Source organism: Rhinolophus sinicus, linkage group LG03 (assembly GCF_036562045.2).
Source record: "Rhinolophus sinicus isolate RSC01 linkage group LG03, ASM3656204v1, whole genome shotgun sequence".
Lineage (NCBI taxonomy): Eukaryota > Metazoa > Chordata > Mammalia > Chiroptera > Rhinolophidae > Rhinolophus > Rhinolophus sinicus.
Genome location: NC_133753.1, coordinates 39,914,691 through 39,933,158, shown reverse-complemented (window position 1 = coordinate 39,933,158; position 18,468 = coordinate 39,914,691). Strand labels below are relative to the sequence as shown.

The 18,468-nt window shown below is 38.2% G+C and overlaps 1 protein-coding gene and 1 non-coding gene across 8 annotated transcripts in view; one reads left to right on the top strand and one right to left on the bottom strand.

Annotated features, from left to right (window-relative positions):
* Nucleotides 1-14,123, bottom strand: part of FERMT2 (FERM domain containing kindlin 2) — a 71,800-nt gene extending 57,677 nt beyond the window's left edge. For 6 of the 7 annotated variants that reach the window (XM_019725706.2, XM_019725709.2, XM_019725711.2 and 3 more), the window contains exons 1-2: nt 13,763-14,123; nt 13,194-13,359 (exon numbers count right to left, since the gene is read on the bottom strand). In XM_019725706.2, the coding sequence (XP_019581265.1) occupies nt 13,194-13,350 (157 nt within the window). In that variant the 5' untranslated portion in view covers nt 13,351-13,359; nt 13,763-14,123. The remainder of the gene's footprint in view (nt 1-13,193; nt 13,360-13,762) is intronic. The other variant, XM_019725707.2, reaches the window with a different exon arrangement.
* Nucleotides 5,820-5,893, top strand: TRNAI-GAU (transfer RNA isoleucine (anticodon GAU)). Its single transcript has one exon. It is a non-coding gene; the product is annotated as a tRNA-Ile (tRNA).
* Nucleotides 14,124-18,468: the final 4,345 nt, after the last annotated feature.

The window sequence follows — 18,468 nt, the reverse complement described above, 5'->3', positions numbered from 1 at the left end:
TTTCCAGAGGGTGGGTAACTTTCTATCCAATCCCAAAGGCTTACTACTTATTTGGTTCAACTTGGCTTAGTTCCTAGAAGACTGGACTCGGAGTCCGTGCAATGTCAACATCTGACAAATTCTGAGAGTAACATCGGGGCTGAATTCATCGTTAGTATTTGACTCACAGAAGTGCTAACTGGATTTGTCTTTTAAAGGGAATCAAAGGCACTGCTATTCTATAGTTCAAAAGTACCTTAGTAAGAATGTTCTACTGGCTTTGATATTTTAAATTTACTTCAAAAAGTACTAACAAATCCTAATACAGGACTAGAGTGTAGACTACTGGAAAAAAATTTCTTACAATCCAAGAGGCTTATTATTGCTTATATCTTCTGTTACGGACTTATATGTACCTGATGAACTTCAAATTAGTAAAAATCTGATGTCTCTCTCTGTTCAAAATCTTTTATTGGCATCTCACAGTTCTTATTATAACATGATCTTTGAAACCTGGTTTACAAAGCATTTTAAGTACTTGCTTATTTCTTTTTTTTTATTTTTATTTTTAATTTTTTTTTTGGGGGGGTTTAAAAAGATTTTTATTAAAAATATAGCTAACATACAATATGATATTAGTTTCAGGGATACACTATAGTTATTCAACATTTATATACCTAAAGAAGTGATCCCCATGATAAGTCCAGGAACCATCTGACACTGTACCACATTATCACAATATTATTGAGTATATTCCCTATGCTGTACATTACATCCCCATGACTTACTTGTTTTATGCCTGGAAATTTGGACCTCTTATTTCCCTTTCCCTCCCCCCATTCCTAAATTTATCAATTACAGTAGACAGTCAGCATTATTTTATATTAATTTCAGATATACAGCACAGTGGTTAGATATTTATATAATTTAAGAAGTGATCCTCCTGACTAGTACCCACCTGGCACTACACATAGTTATTACCGTATTATTGACTATATTCCCTATGCTTTACTTTACATCCCCATGACTGTTTTGAAACTACCAATTTGTACTTTTTAATCCCTTCACCTTTTTCACCCTGTCCCCTTAACCTCTCCCACCTATTACCCAACAAATCTAGTACCCATCTAGTACCCCAATCTAGTACTTCTTAATCCCTTCCTCTTTTTTTTTTTTTTTTTTTATTAGTTTCAGGTACACAAGACAAAGCAAAACTTAGAGCCTGTCAAACCACTGGTTCCCCATCATTAGACTTTCAGTTCTTCAAATAGCCACCCTCCCCTGCCCCACCTCTCATGCTGGGATTTTTCATCTCCTTCCAACTTCTTGTTCTTTCCACCCCAGACTTCCATGCTTAACATCCTCTGCCACTGGCTGATTCTTATTCCACCTTCAGTTTAAAAGTAATTTCCTCAAAAAATCCTTACCTATATACTAGGTCAAGTTCCTGGGTACATACTCCCATAACTACGGAGGGTGCCAAAAAAAATGTATACACATTTTAAGAACGGAAAAAACTGTATTAAAATTACACCGATGGTAACCACTTTGAGCACCTCTTGTAATTGCAGAAGTCAAACATGACTTGTGTTCATCTTTGGTTATCAGTGTATATTGAGTATTACAATTTTAATACAGTTTTTTCCTTTCTTAAAATGTGTATATATTTTTTGGCACCCTCTGTATTTCAATTATCATAACAATCATCACATTACAGAAATGAGTTATGTAAAGACTGTCATTGTCCCTAAGACTTCAAGTTCAGTGAGGCTAAGCAATGAGTTAATTTTGCTCACTTCTTCAAGTTTTTCCCATTTATAATATAGTGTCTAGCATTCAGTAGGTTCTCATTTAAAATATTAAGTGGGTGAGTGAAGGAATAATAGAATATAACTTCCCCACTTAACTATATCTTTCCTCTCTATAATTTTATCTGCTACTTTTCTAAGCCAGTCTCCAATACCCCATCATAAACACTGCAATCCTCAACCTGAAATGCCTTTCTCCTAACTTTTCACCCTGACCCTCCTTCAACTAAGGCCAGTCACTGATCATGCTTCTAAATCTCCATCATCTTCCTATACCACGTATTTGGCACTTCACAACTAGATTGTCAACTCAAAGCAATCTTCTGTTTTTATTTTGGTAGAAAACTGCTCACATTTTAAGTGGGGGCTATGTCCCATGATCTAATGTAATGCTTGGCTCTCCATAAATGTTTGCTTCTACTACTACTGATGAAGTCAAGTTCATGTACCTCTATTCCCCCCCACAGAAGTCTCATGCTATATATACCTTTATAAACTATCAAAAATAGAGTAATGAGTATATAAAATAATCTTTTTCAGAGAATTCTTATGAATTTATTTGAGCCAAATGGACAACTGCCAAGAAGCAAAATCTCAATAGATTGAGAAAATGCTCCCTAGAATTATCTTTATACAGGAATGTTTACTCATGAATGTCCCATCTCACTTTAGAGCCCCTCTTTCCTAGTTTAAGTTCTTTAAGGCATTTATTCCCCCAAACTCATAAGATATTTAATAGCGAGATATCCCAGAGGTGCATTACGATACTCAATAAAATAATAACAATTATTGTAACTAGTACTATGTGCCAAGAAATGGCACTACGTGCTTTACACATACATAGTCATTTAATCCTCACAACCACCCTGTGAAGTAAGCATATTATTATTCCTAATTTTACTTACAAGGAAACTAAGTCACAGCAATGTTAGATAACTTGGCACAAGGTCACAAAGCTTACAGATAGTCAAGCCAGTATTCAAACCCCAGCAGTCAGGCTTTAGGGAACATGTTCAGAGATTTCGAAACTATTAAACAAACTTTATATAAAATTTTGGTTAAATACTACACAAATGCAATGAAAAATTAACTAGATAAACTACTTCAATCCACAAATCAAATTCATGTTTTAGGTTTACACAGTATTTGAAGGATAACTGAGGATAACATTTTATTGAACTGTAACTATATTCCCTCTACTAATTGCCAGGGATTCTATTACTCCTTTTAAACACTTCATATGTAATAACTAACTTCATCCTTATAAAAAATGCTATGATAAAGGTCTATCATTATCATGTTTTACAGATGAGAAACCAGAGGCACAGGCAGGTAGGTCAGACAGCACGAGGTTGTACAGCGAGGTAAAGTCAGGACCGTGACACAAGTAGGCCACCCCACCTCAGTCTACGCTCCACAGCAAGAACATTCTATCACAGCAACAGAATTCATCAACTCCTTGCATAAAACATTTAAAACTGATACAGCAATGTGCCTTTTTTCAAGTTATTTTTAATTTCAAAGGTTGTGAAATTCTCAAATGTGAACCAGGAATTACATTACCAGGAATTACATTAAGGAACATTAAGCTGGGAGGCACTTATCCAATAGACCTCTTCATCTACAATCAATAATGGTGGCACTTTATTGGTGTTTTATTCATAACCCTATGTGTTCCATTAAGAAAAAAGATACCAAATCATCATTACGCTGATGCTTTGAAATTACAGTTGATCTTTAAAATACCTGATGTATTGTTTTAGTTATAGCATAATATAAAAACAACGTAGTTAAATATCTGAGAAAAGATTTACTACAGATTCTAAAGCAGATGTCACCTCCTCTAGGCTAGAGGTTATCAGCTCCCAAACTCAAAACTGTGTGTCGCCCAAGGAAACACTGAAGAAGGTGGCCGATCCTTCTACAAGTAGGTAGTAAATGATCAAGTCTGAAAACTGAATCACGAAAGAACAGCAAATCCAAATGTATGCCTCACATGTTAATCATTTACTGGTTTTCTTCTCTAATTTACACTAATTCACTGAGAAGCAGAATTAATTGAAATTGAGGAAATACCAGAAGATAAAATTTTCAAAGCATTTTACCTCTTAACTCTAGGGGAGCCGCTGTGAATAAATAGTATAATATTCTCAATGAAGAAAAGTAGACCAGGATTTGTATAATGGACCTTTTATCCACAACAGTATTGTTTTATAATGGTATGTTCTAGTTCAGAGAGTTATATTTCAAATAATAATTTTAAAGAACTCTAATATATTACAAAGGGAAGGGAACTTAAATGAAGGCTTATTCTGTATTTATCTACACTGCACAGATAAAGAAACTGAGATTCTGAATATTGAAAACCCAGTCTAAACAAAATAACAAAGTAAAAAAAATCACACAGCTATTAAGTGGTATGGCCAGAATTGGAACCCAGACTTACTTAATTTTTCTATAGCATTAATCTCTGAACTTTTTCTTTGATAATTCAAAGATACTTCACTACAGATCCATTTTTATGACTGAAGTTCTAAAAGTCTAAGTTTTCTAGTAGACTGATGACAAGTCAGTTTTCATTGGACTATTATTTTATACCTCAGATTCTACTAAATTAAAATTGTAATCGTTGTAATTCATATGATGTAATTATTTTCTTTCCTATGCATAATCATTACCACACCTTATATAGTCCTTTAATATATAAGTAAGCAAGCTATACAACCTATAGGACAAAATCTTTGCCACCTTGAATAAGCAGATATCTTATACATGACAATTTTTTTTTAAAGAGCTCAATCTAGAAAACAAACTGATAAAATGGACTTCATCAAAATTAAGAACTCTGCTCTTTGAAAGATACTGTGTTAAGAAAATGAAAAGACAAGCTAGACTGGGAGGAAATATTGCAAAATACGTTATCTGATAAAGGACATGTATCTAGAATCTATAAAGAACTCAGTAAGAAAAACACAATTTTAAAAAAGGCAAAAGAAGATGTCTTAATGAAGACACTTCACTAAGATATACAGATGGCATATAAGCATGTGAAAAACTCCCAACATCATTAATCATTAGGGAAATGTGAATTAAAATCATAATGAGATACCACTATATACTTACTAGACTGGCTAAAATTAAACAAAAATAAAAACAAAAACACCTGACAACACCAAGTACTGGGGGAGGACTCAGAGCAACTGGAATTCTCATACAATTTGTGTGTGTGTGTGTTGTTCTTATACAGTGCTGATAGGCATACAAAATGATGTGGCCACTTTGGAAAAGTTTGGCAGTTTCTTATAAATTCAAGCATATACTTAGGATACTTCCCAGGAACCCCATTCTAGGTAGTTAACCAAGAGAAATGAAAATACATGTTCATTAAGATGTTTATAGCAGCCCTATTCATAATCTCCAAAAATTGGAAACAACACAAATGCCCTTCAATTGGTGAATGGATAAACTAAGATTCACGTCCACATAATGGACTACTATTCAGCAATAAAAGAACTGACACACACATGAATGAATCTAAAATGTATTATATGCTAAAAACTTTTTAAATAAAATGTATTATGCTAAGTGAAAGAAACCAGACTCAAAGCTACATACAGTATGGTTCCATTTATAGAACATTCTAGAAAAGGCCAAGCATCAGTGGTTTTCTGAAGCTGGGCTGAAGGGATGGGCTGATTATAAAGTAACAAGGAAACTTTTTGGAGTGTTGGATAAGTTCTAAATCTTGATTATGGTAGTTTTACATGACTGTATGCATTGGTCAAAACTCAGCACATTATACTAAAAAGAATGAATTTTGCTATATGTAAATTATGCCCCAGTAAACTTGCCATTATGAAAAAAAATAACAAGAAAAAATTCAATAATTATGCAAATAATTTGTTAGGCATGGATTATAATGCATATGAATTTGTAACCACAAATATGGGTCTACATCTCAATTAAAAAAATTGCTACATCTCAATTTAAAAAAAATACTACATCTCAATTAAAAAAAAATACTTTAGGGATGGCTTGTTAGCTCAGTTGGTTAGAGCGTGGTGCTGATAACACCAAGGTTGAGGGTTCAATCCCCGCATGGGCCACTGTGAGCTGTACCCACCTTAAAAAAATACTTTAAAATATTATTTTACAATATCTGTTTGCCTCACACTGTGCAGATATATGCCATTTTGTAACATACCATAGCACTGGCATTATACCTTTGATTTCAGTAAAGTAATTATTTAAATAATAATACTGCACACCATTTGTTTTTTCTGAAAGAATTTTCATTAGTTTCTAAATGTGCCAAATGTTTTCATATGCCAAGAAACAATTTTACATCATTTTTGTTATAACTGAATAAAAAAACATTGTTCTTATATAAAATGTATTAAGTAAAGAATTAATTTACTACTGAGTCCGTCATGGTTATGCATTTTTCAAATCTCCAAAATACCATCATCCACTTACTGGTCCATTCCATTTCAGAAATCTCATGAAAACAGTAGTTAAATAGCTCTTTACTACATTACAGAGGCAGGTGTGTGTTTGGAAGTGAGAGGAAGGGTGGAATGATAGCTATTTTTCATGTTTAGGGGTGAGAATACAAAGCATTCCCAAACTAAGCTCCTTTTGAGTACAATTCACCACCATTAAAGCTGGAACCTATTAACATTAAATAGTCTAGATTACATTTTAACTCCCTTTCCTTTTTTTTCAGTTCAGTATACTCAATCACTTTCAATGCTACTGAGAAACAGCCACTCTCATTTGTATGGTACTAATAATTTATATAATGAACTTCCACATGTATTATCTTTTTAAATTCTCACCAAAACCTGTGAAAACATTTGTTTTTTTCTAAATTTCCATTTTACAGATGTCAAAACCCAATCAGAAGGTTGGATTAGTTGTCCAAAGAGCACACCAATAACCTGCAGGGCTAGAATGTTGTTTCTTACTATTCTATGTAATCCATTAGCATCGACTACAGTCTGAAGACAGCCAACATGGGAAATCTATAGCCCAAAATATTACTAACAACTTATCTAATAGTAAGCTAAGAAAAAAACTGAACTTCAAAAATACACTATATGAAAAAGTCAAATTTGCACTGATTAAAATCTTATTTAAAAAAAGGTAAAACAATATCTTGAAAACAAAAGCCAAGGAACTGTTCTATAGGGTGATTATGAAGTCTGGAAACAGGTACTATTTATTACTTTACATGTATCTTAATGTAATTTTAATAAACCATTTATTATATATTTTCCTGTGGTTCCAAACTTGGTAGCCATTCTATATATTAAAGGAGACTAAGAGGCCACCTTAGTTACAACTAAACATGGAATGAGATCCTGAATGGAGGCCATTACTAGAACTGGCAAACTTGAATATCGATGCATAGTAGACAATTGTATTGAATTAATGTTAAATTTCCTGAATTTAATAACTATACTGTGATATGTTAAGAGAAAGTCCTTATTCTTAGGTGATACATATTTTAAATACCTAGGTCTGAAGGCCTGTGAAGTCTGCAACTTAACGGTTGAGAGAGAGAGAGAGAGAGAATGTGTGTACACAGAGAAATCAAATTGTAAAATAGTAACTGGTGATCTACATAAAAATTACACGATGTTAATTGTTACTATTCTTGAAGTTTCAAAAAAATTTAGGTTGGTACAAAAGTAATTGCGGTTTAAAAGGTTAAAAATTGCAAAAACTGCAGTTACTTTTGCATCAATCTAATAGTTAAAGATAAAAGGTAAAACTTTAAATTCTCTTTCAATTTTCTTCAATAGCTGTTAAGATATTTCCAACAAGATCTTCTGTAAGAAACTGAATAAACAGATATATTCTTTTTAGTGCCTCTATAAATAACTACTCTAGTTGTAATCAAATAGTATTTGCTGATTTTTTTAAAATAAAGTATAAGACACAGCAGCAAACACATGATATACAGCTCCTTCATTAAGTGCTATGAGAATTTTAGTAAAATTTACATATTGTCCTTTATTTTTAAGGAGCTTAAAATTTACTATGAAACACAAAATTCAATGTCCAATTGCTATGGACCATTAACAGTATTCTTAACATTGAGCAAACTTGCTATCAAGTAGTACGTATTTAACTAAAATTCAATTCACTGTAATTGTATGATTTCACCATTCAATGTTTCTCTCACCCCATTCCAAGATTTTAAAAAATTTCTTAATATCTTCATATATTTTCACTATGAATGCAGTGAGGCTGCATCATGTAATCATTTTATTTCCATTAATACAACTATACGCCCTCGTGGAAAAAACTGAAGATTGCAATAGCATAGATACCATTTCACTACATAATCATCCTTCCTCAAGAGCACGAAGCACAAGTACGAGAAGGGAGCTGTCCAGTTACCTATGCCTCTCTCCCTATGTGCATCTTGCCAAGCTCTAATCCTAGAATTTAACGTATTTTTGTGTAACAAAGCCCCTTACTGCAAGCCAATTTCTTCATCTGGTGCTCAACTAAGAAATTTATTTTTGCAGTTTCTGAAGGGAAAACTAGCTATTTTGCACTTCTGTGAGATGGAATGTGTATATTATACTTCATGATCACTTTAAGGGATTTTTAAGGGTAATTTTAACTAAAATCTGTGTTTTGGTCATGTATGCTAACTCACAAGCTAACTCTATTCTAACATGCCACTCCAACATAAATATACTCTATTTCATTATTATGGCAAGAACATAACACACTTTAAAGCAAGGACAACTTCTTTCTAAAGGCTACATTTAGAAACATATTCCTCAAATTTTCTAAGTCAACTCCATACATTTCTTTTTAGTTATTCTTGAGTCCTCCAACTTACATGTTTTTCCTCTGGATTATTATTTAACCTGATCTAAGCCAACTTCTACATTCTTCCTACTCATAATCACAGCTAGAAGAAACTTAGAAATAATATACTCTATTCTTCCCTCCAAGCTCAAGAGTTGGCAGGAGAGTTCCATTCAGTGAGTTTCCATGTTACAATAAATTCCTCACTCTTCAACAAAAATGAATTTTTATAAAAAGGTAAAAATTTAATTGTACAGTTTTAAAAAAACCTAATTTTTACAAAGTGATACTAAAATGCAATGAAACAAAGCTGTTTAGAATCCTCAACCCTGACTAAGCTCTAAATCCTATGGAGAACAGTTTTAATATTTCTCAGTCATCTTCAGAGGACATCAGGAAATCCCACAAAACCGGGCCTCTTCTTTATAAATTTTGTGATACAACTACTTTACAATTCCGTTTTCTCATATCTTATTTTAATAATCCTTATCCCTGATATTTTATATTTTAACCCTTTCCTTTAAAATAAAAAACACTAAACAGGCTTGAAAATAGTCTAACAAAAAGTGCGATAAGCTTTAAAAATTCTATTTAAAGCTTTTAATCTGTATTTCTAAAAAATAAAAAGGTGGAAATAATTTTTCATTTTCAGAATGAGGTATAATCATTGAGGGAATCAATGTTGAGATTATTTGTCTAGTATCAGCCTAGTCTAAGTCACAAATGCAAAAAGTTTGTCACATCATGATATAATTCCCTAAAGCTCACTTCTTCACGGCATACACTGTTTCCTTTTTAAAAGATTAGTGTAGGGCCGGCCTGGTGGCTCAGGCGGTTAGAGCTCCGTGCTCCTAACTCCGAAGGCTGCCGGTTCGATTCCCACATGGGCCAGTGGGCTCCCAACCACAAGGTTGCCAGTTCAACTCCTCGAGTCCCGCAAGGGATGGTGGGCTCTGCCCCCTGCAACTAAGGTTGAACACAGCACCTTGAGCTGAGCTGCCTCCCGGATGGCTCAGTTGGTTGGAGCACGGGCTCTCAACCACAAGGTTGCCAGTTCAATTCCTCGACTCCCGCAAGGGATGGTGGGTAGCGCCCCCTGCAACTAAAATTGAACACAGCACCTTGAGCTGAGCCGCTGCTGAGCTCCCAGATGGCTCAGTTGGTTGGAGCGCATCCTCTCAACCACAAGGTTGCCGGTTCGACTACCCCAAGGGATGGTGGGCTGTGCCCCCTGCAACTAGCAACGGCAACTGGACCTGGAGCTGAGCTGCGCCCTCCACAACTAAGACTGAAAGAACAACTTGAAGCTGAACAGAACCCTCCACAACTAAGATTGAAAGGATAACAACTTGACTTGGAGAAAAGTCCTGAAAGTACACACTGTTCCCCAATAAAGTCCTGTTCCCCTTCCCCAATAAAATCTTAAAAAAAAAAAAAAAAGATTAGTGTAGAACGACAAATGTGTTTTATACTAAGATTTAAAAGGGACCTTTCAGATCTTTGAATTAAAGTCATATACCTAAAAACCATGGTTTAACGACCTTAACTAAAGTACAAAAGTTCTTTACATACTAAGGAACCATTACCTACCTACTTTTATAGCTTGCTTAATTAACTACCTAAGTCTGGGCCAAACACTGTACCTTCACAATGAGGCTGACCCTAAAGGGCCAATCTATAGAATTTGTGTCAACCATTTTTTGATCATAGGCTTCTTTGAGAATCTGATGAAAGCTAAGAAGCCTCTTCCCAGAAAGTTCCACATGTGCACATACACACAAAATTTTAATACAGTGTTAAGGGGAGAAGTCATCATAGAATATTAATCCCAGGTAAACAACTGCTATCACTGACTCTATGGGAAGACAGCCTTAAAACATGCTATTGTTATTTGTACACACTCTGATGAGGACAGGAAGGGTATCATACAGGCATTTGGAGTTTGAAGTTGTAGGTGAATACTGTGCTACCATCTGTTCTGAGGTACCCTAACTGTTACAAGGCTACAGCAGCCTGGTTCTGCTACCGTGTTTCCCCGAAAATAAGACCTAGCCGGACAATCAGGTCTAATGCGTCTTTTGGAGCAAAAATTCATGTAAGACCCGGTTTTATTTTACTATAAGAGTATTTTACTATAATATAAGAGTATTTTACTTATAGTAAAATAAGACCGGGTCTAATATAATATAATATCATAAGACTGGGTCTTATATGAATTTTTGCTCCAAAAGACGCATTAGAGCTGATTGTCCGGCTAGGTCTTATTTTCAGGGAAACACGGTAATTGTCCATCCCGCTCTGCAATCCTGTGACATGACACCCTGTAACTTCTCATCCCTACCATGATCTCCACCACTTATCATCTAGACTCTGCAAGTTGCTTTGATGTACTTTAGCTACTGTTGACAAGTAGCCATTTAGTCTGCCCTTTAACACCTTCAGTGACCCAACTGAGGCTTCAGAAAGCAGGTCAGTCCAGTTTTAGGAAACTGATGAATTATAAAGTTCTTTTCTAATTTGACTACCCTGATTTGTAAGTTTTAAATGGTACCATACTGAATTTCTATTAGAAGAGAACTCTACTTGCCAATAGGTAACAAAATAGCTTACCATTCAAAGTATTTATTCCTAAAACCAGGAGCAAACAATCGCTTAGCTATCCTTTTATCAAAAAGGAAAGTCATAATTATGCTGAAAAGCACTTTCAATTTGTAAGTCAAAATATAAGAGGATCAGTACTGGTTCAGTTCAAGAAAAGCAAGGTTTCCATGTACACAGCATTTCCTACCATGTTGGGCTTTTTTTCACTACATAAAAAAATTTTAAATGCTTGAACATTAAAAGATGAAAATTATAGTAATTTAAAATTAACATCAGTTCTCTCTTCAAATAGTTTATTCTCTATTTTTCTATTTATGCCTGTGAGTCTGTAATAAACAGTTCTAATCAATGCAATACAAACACAGAAGTCATTATTTATTCATTAAAGGCTGGCTTTCAAGAACTCCAAGTTGTCTCAGTCACCTTCAACAGCTCCTTTTTCACAATATCTCTTGTTGAAATCAGTGTTATTAGTAAGGTCCATTTATCATATATAAAGCAATCTCTGATATAAATGCTTGTTTCCTTTGAAAACAAAGGAAATAAAAACAATTATATTTGGTATTTTCTTCCTGAACTAATTCACACTAGTGCTGGACAAAAAAGGTTCACAAATTTTTTGCAAACAGTGATTGATTTATTCAAATCAGATAAGAAAAATGTTAACCACCAGTTAATTGGAAAAACAATACGCAAAATCTCATTTTCAAAGGGCTACCCAGGGGGGCTCTCTTTCCTGGGCTATGTCTCAGAGAGCCAAACAATGCACAGTCCTGAGGAGGCGGCTACCTTGTAAGGAGCTTCTTTTTGGCCCTTCAATAATTAAACTTCCTGCAGGGATACAAAGAAGGTCCACTTTAATGAATTCTGCCTTATTTTGCAAATTACACAGGGGCACTATTTCAGTAAGTTTATATGGTAGGTATACAACAATCCCTTGTTAAGAAATACCTGATAAATACCACTTTCCTACTTTTCCAGAGTGGCTTGAAGAAAGAACGCAGTGTTTAAAACAAACAAACAAAAAAGCCTAAAAAAGACAATGCCAGACCTATCACTTTATCAGAACTGCATTACATACAAAAGGCACTTTAAAGCTCAGGAAGACAGGCCTCCCAGCATTTTTCTTGTGATAAAATCATCTATTGAATCATTTCAATAGATTCTTCCAATTGAAAATCCATCACAAATAAAATGTGTAGTGAGAAATTTGCCTACCCTACATATTGTTGGATACCCTATCATTTAAAATTAAGCCAGTTTTAAATCAATCCAGTATATATTTGTACCCAAGTAAATACTGTCAATCTCGAATTGGTTTAACAATGTCTGCTTTTTAACACAAAATTCTTTCACTACCTTGTTGTTAAAATAAAATCAAACGCCCAAAATAGCTGACTTAAAGCACCGACTATAGATAGTGAAACACTGCCCCACCCCTTGTACGAGTGGATGACTGGAACATTATTGTAATACACTCCATCACACAGTAATGTAGCTATAGAATCTTCACATTGGCGCCAGAAGTTGCACATTTTTCCGGTAGTTTATTCTTAGTTTGCATCATCCTCAATACCAAACGTCACCAACATTCAGGGAAACTTAAGAGTAAGTAATTGATAACCACAAGCCCTGTAATATCCCCCTCTCAACATCCATTTGCGCACTTTTCTCATCTCTTTTAATATGAAGTCGCAAAATGTAAAGCATTAAGGACTTTTCCCCGGTAACTACGCAATTCATTAACTGGGGAGCTGGAATCACTACATTATAAAAATTTCAAGCGTAACAAAACAAGATGCAGAGGGGAAAAGGTCTACTTGCTTAAATATTAAAAGATCTGCTATATGTTTTTGAAGTATTTGTGGGTGCCGACCAAGATTTTCAAAACTCACCCCTCCCCCCGCCGAAAATCTTCCCCCTCCCCCAGTCTGGGAGAGTTGGTTACTTTGACGCTGCTGGGATGCTACTCACCGAGTTTTTCCACCAACTTGAGCATCACCCCTCCAATGTGCACCTCCCCGGTCACTCTTAGGGTGACATCGCGGTTCAGGTCCGTCACATGAACGCTTAGTTCCCACGTCCCATCCGCATAGCAGCCATCTGGCATCCTTATCCCGTCCAGAGCCATGGCTCCTTCCTGCGAGCACGGAGGAAATGGCTCTCGTAAGCGTCACTCCCCCAAAGGCAGGCAAATCCCACCGAATTCGCAGAGTCGGCCGCGGGGTGGGAGACCGTGGAGGACCCGAGGGTTTCCGCACCAACTCCGGAGAGCAGCGGCGGTGGGGCAGGGCTGCGGGCAGGACTGCGCCCTGCGCCCCTTCCCGGCGGCTGCCCCGCGCTGCCGCCCGCAGCGGCCCTCGGCTGCCCCTGCGCCCCGCGCGGCTCCAGCCCGGCGGCCTGCGCCTAGCGGACCGTGGCGGGCTTCACCTGCCGGCCTGCGAGCCGCACCCCGACCCGCGGAGACGCCGCCCGCGGGCTCCACATTCCTCTTTCCCACCCGCGCTCCCCCTCAGGTCCCAGCCCGGGTCCCAGCCCCTCACCGCGCGTTCCTCGCGCCTCCGACTTGGGACTCGCGCGGCAACAGGCGCGAGGGCGAGGGCTCGCGGGGCAGCGGCGATCGGTCGCCCTCCTCAACGGGCGAAGCGCAGCCTCCCGGCCCAAGCGTCTAATGGAGTCCCGTCGTCGAGGCCCCTTGCCTCTCAGCCGGTGCTCCACCCCTCTCTCCCCGCCCCCTCAGTCCCAGACCCACTGGAGCTGGGCGCGCCTGCTCCCTTCTCCTCCGCCCGGACGAGCAGCCTCGAGCGGGTCCGGCCGCCTCTCCCCCTCCCCCCGCCGTCCGCTGCGGTCGCGCTCCGGGCAGGGGGCCGCGCGGACTCTGGGGCTGGGCGCGGGGGCGGGAGCTGTGCGGGGGAGGCGGGGGGCGCCCGCGGCCGCAGCAATCTCAGCCCCGCGGAGCCGCTGCCCTTTTATGGAAATGAAGGACCCGGCGTAGGGATTGAATCCAACATCCGGGCTCTCCGCGGCGGGACCTGAGGCGGGGGAGCGAGGGGATCGCGGGTGGGCGGCGAGGCGCTCCCTTCCGCGCTCGCGTCTCTGGCTTGAAGGGACCCACAGCCGTGCGTGTCTGCGCTTCCAGCCGGAGGAGGGGGTTTGTCCGTGAGAAATGGCCACAGGAAATTCCCAGGGCAAGGTCGTTTTCAGGGAACAAAGTCCCTCCGCCCCCTCCCCACGCCTGGAGCGAGTCCAAAAGTCTCGGGGCGATGAGAGGTGCCGCACTCCGGCAGCTGGAGAGAGGGATTGGGGACGTAAAAACTTTAAAAAGTAAATGTCCAAGCCAGCTCCATGAACATCCCACAAAAGAATGAGAAACCCAGTGGGAGGCGAGCCACAAAAATTGCTTTGCAAGCAATGTCCGGCACAAGCAGCAACTCCTACTGGACTCCCAACAGTTTGCAGGCGCTCTTAACCCGTTCGGAAGCTCCTACCAGAAGCGATTCAAATACGTCCGTCTCACGATGCTCTTGTTTGAGAAAAGAAAAAGAAAAACCAGCGCAGTGATTTTTTTTTTTTTTCACTCAAACTTTCTCCAGCTCTTTCTACGTATTAGTGTATTTTTATATGCAACTTAGATCTAACAGTCTACTAAGGCTTTGAGATGGGTATACATCCTCTAACCCACTCTCAGCCACACCTTGAAGGAATTTTAATAGCTCTGGACTGGTGCCAGCAAGTATAGGGAAGAACTAAAGAACCTTACCTGTTGAGACTGACTAGTGATGGAGAACAGACTACCGTACTTCCACTTCCCCATTTACTGTTGCACTCTGTGGAGCGGGCTCTATTCAGAAACGGGGAGCCAGGGAAGCTGCCTCGCTGGCAAATGCATAGCTCAAAGTATTTAGGTCCGGTAAGGATTTAGATTCAGATAAGCTATCCCAGGTCCCATAAAAGACCCCAGTTTTAAGAGTCTCAAAGTCGTCTTGAGCTGTGTCAAACACTTCGAAGAGGAACTGACTAGGCAAATAATCCTTCAATACAATTGGGAAAGGGACGTTAGAGGCCTGGAGAAAGGGGTGGGACTTACAAAGGAGTAAAAGGAAAGCGGTGAAATTTAGTCAGATGCCAGAGGTTTGGCACAAAAAATAGCGAAAACCACTACAGTATTTTCAGCTAGTCATCATGGAGAAATTGGTGCCCCGAGTCTGTAGTCTCTCCACGTTCCAATTATTTCTACCCATGGAGGTTCCAAGTAGTTCACTGGGAAGCAATATGAGTGTCCTGACAGGAGAGGATGTTTATTTAAATTATGGTGTTGAATTATATAGAAAAATGTTTTTAATAAAATAGGGAATTGCTTGTTAAGGTACAAAACTACATGCCGCTGTAAAATCACAAAGCCTGCAAGGAAACACCAAAATGTTAACAAGTTGTCTATGTGTTGAGATCATGGGAAATTGTGTGTGTGTGCGTGTGTGTGTCTTTTCTTTATTTTCTACAAACTCGAAAGCTTTGCATTCAGAACCTTTCTGTTACCAGCTTGAATTACACTCAGCATCTCAATTTCTCTGTGCAAGCTACACATTCACAATGATAGATATAACAGATAGAGCAGCTACCAGACTTCTGGCAGGGTTTTCAGGGATTTCGTTGTGTCTTTGAGTATCTCCAAATAAAACATGAGTTCTTTGAGATCAGGGACTTCAAATTCTTTGCATTGCCCACAAATTTACAAATAACTTGGCACAAAGAAAATGGAAAACATGCTAGCACCAAATTAACACAAATGTCAAGGAAACAGGTCTTTCCCATGGACAAATCTCATTACTGGGGAAATCCTGGTTTTTACATTTTTATGTGTTTATTTTCACACCTTATCCCCAAGAGATATGGCACTGTATAAGGATGCACAAACCATGAGATAGAATACATTATCAATGGTATAAAACAAGGGGAAAAAAAGCTGGAGGTGGGGGGATAGAGATTTAAAATGGGACCTGGTAAGAGGCTAAAAACTGTACCTTAATGACCTCGACAAGTGCTCCAATAAGCTCGGCATAGCTATGACTTCTCCAGACATGCCTTTGTAGAACCATAAATATCCATGTCCTTTCTGACTATTCCCTTTCCTTCAGACAAATTTGTGGAAGACAACTGTCATGTCTCAGAAACTCTTTTAATATTCAGTTTCCACATTCCAGTTCTTTTCTCACTTTCCTGGGAGTTACTTTCTGAACCTCCCACTACAATGACTACTACACTGACTGCTGCCCACTCGTATGAATGTCCCATACATATAGTGATGGGGGGATTTAACATTGTGAATAACAGCTCCATTTCATAATATTTGAAATAGTTACAGCTTTATAGGAAACTTGACTAGCTCTAGAAAACCAGCAGCTCATGTTTGAGCAGTAGAAAGCACAGCAAGGCAGTGACCCTCTGTTAAGTGCCGTTGGAGGAATAATTAGACTACGATGGGCACAGCTGGTCTCTTCAGGCCTTCTTTTTGAGTATTTCAAGCTGTTGCTTGCTTTGAAGATTAAAGAGGAGTCAGAGTCAAATCTCTGAAACTTTTTTTTCCTAGTTTATCAAGTGAGACCTTCAAGTGCATTTCTTAAATGTTTATTTCCACCTAAAGTTTTTCCGTGTAGTCAGATGTGGAATCTTATCTGGAATCTCCCACTAGACCCTCTAAGACAGCGCAATACTTGTAGTACTTACATCATACTGAAAAGTAGCTGAGAACTCCAGTGTTTGGAAGAACAGCTCAAGCATTGAAAGCAGCAATATCCAAATAAGGTACCAAGCACCGAACTTAGATTTAGACTAAATGATACCTCACAGATCTGCCGTCAAATGCAGCCCTCGGGCTTGGTAATCCGCAGGTTGACTTCAGCTTTTTCTCTGAGCCTGAACTGTGCTTTATGTTTCTAAAAAGTTAATACACAATATAACCGCTGGGTGTGAAAACAAAAAGAGGGGCTGGGGGATAGGAGAAAATAAGAGGTTTGTGTGAGTGTGAATGTGTAAGGGTGGTTTAAAATGCTCTTTAAAAATGCCACATGAGGCCAGCAAGATGAAATGTAATGAATGACTCCTGTCAAATACCAGCTGAGCAGAATTCTCTCTTTGTCTCAGGGACTGCCAAAATTGGAACATAATGGTAAAGCTACTAAGGAGGTAGTAGAAATCAAGGGGCATGGGATGTAAGCTCAGAATGGGAGGGAAGGTTGTAGAGGCCACATTTTTGGCTAGAAGTGGGCAGTCACTGTAAACAGTAAGAAAAGGACTGGTAAACTGAGAAACAAGGAAGACTTGTTAGGCGTGGAGCTGTTTCAACACAGACCTAAAGAAGGGCTCTGAGATATACTGAAATCTCTACTTCAAGGGAAAACAAATGCACTGCTTGCATTTACTGCTCTGGAGTATAGAAAGCGTTTTGTAGAAAATCATGCTGGGTGATACTTTAAAAAATATTTTTTCTTTGATTTAATTTGAATATCGTGTCATTTTGTGAAATGTTCTGACCCTGACAAAAATATGAAATGTTCACACGTACACTCACACGAACAAAGTAGCTAGTTGTGTGCTTAGCACAATGCAGGCAGGGCACTGAGACAGACATGTAGATGTTATTACAGGTCACAAGCTCTTAAGGTCACATCTATTTAATGCAGGAGCTTATATTTAAAACAACAGAAAGGATATCCACATACAAAAAGAATGAAATTAGACCTCTACCTTACACCATAAATATAAAGTAACCAAAATGGATCATAGACCTAAATGTAAGATCCAAACTATAAAATTCTTGCAAGAAAACAGGAGTAAACCTTTGTGACCTTGGATTAGGCAATGGCTCCTTAGATAAGACATCAAAGCAAAAGTGACTAAAAAGAAAAACTAAATTGGATTTTATCAAAATTAAAAATGCCTATGTTTCAAAGGACAACACCAAAAATGTGAAAAAAACACCCATAGAATGGGAAAAAGTATGTGAAAATCATATATCTCTTAAGGGACTTATATCTAGAATATATAAAGAGCTATTACAACTCAACAGTAAGAAGACAAATAACCTAATTAAAATGGGGAACTGATCTGAATAGACAGTTCCCCAAAGAAGATATACCAATGGCCAATAAGCCCATAATAAAATGCTCAACATCATTAGGCCTCAGGGAAATGCAAATCAAAACCATAATGAGATAACACTTCACACCCACGAAAATGATATAATATAAAA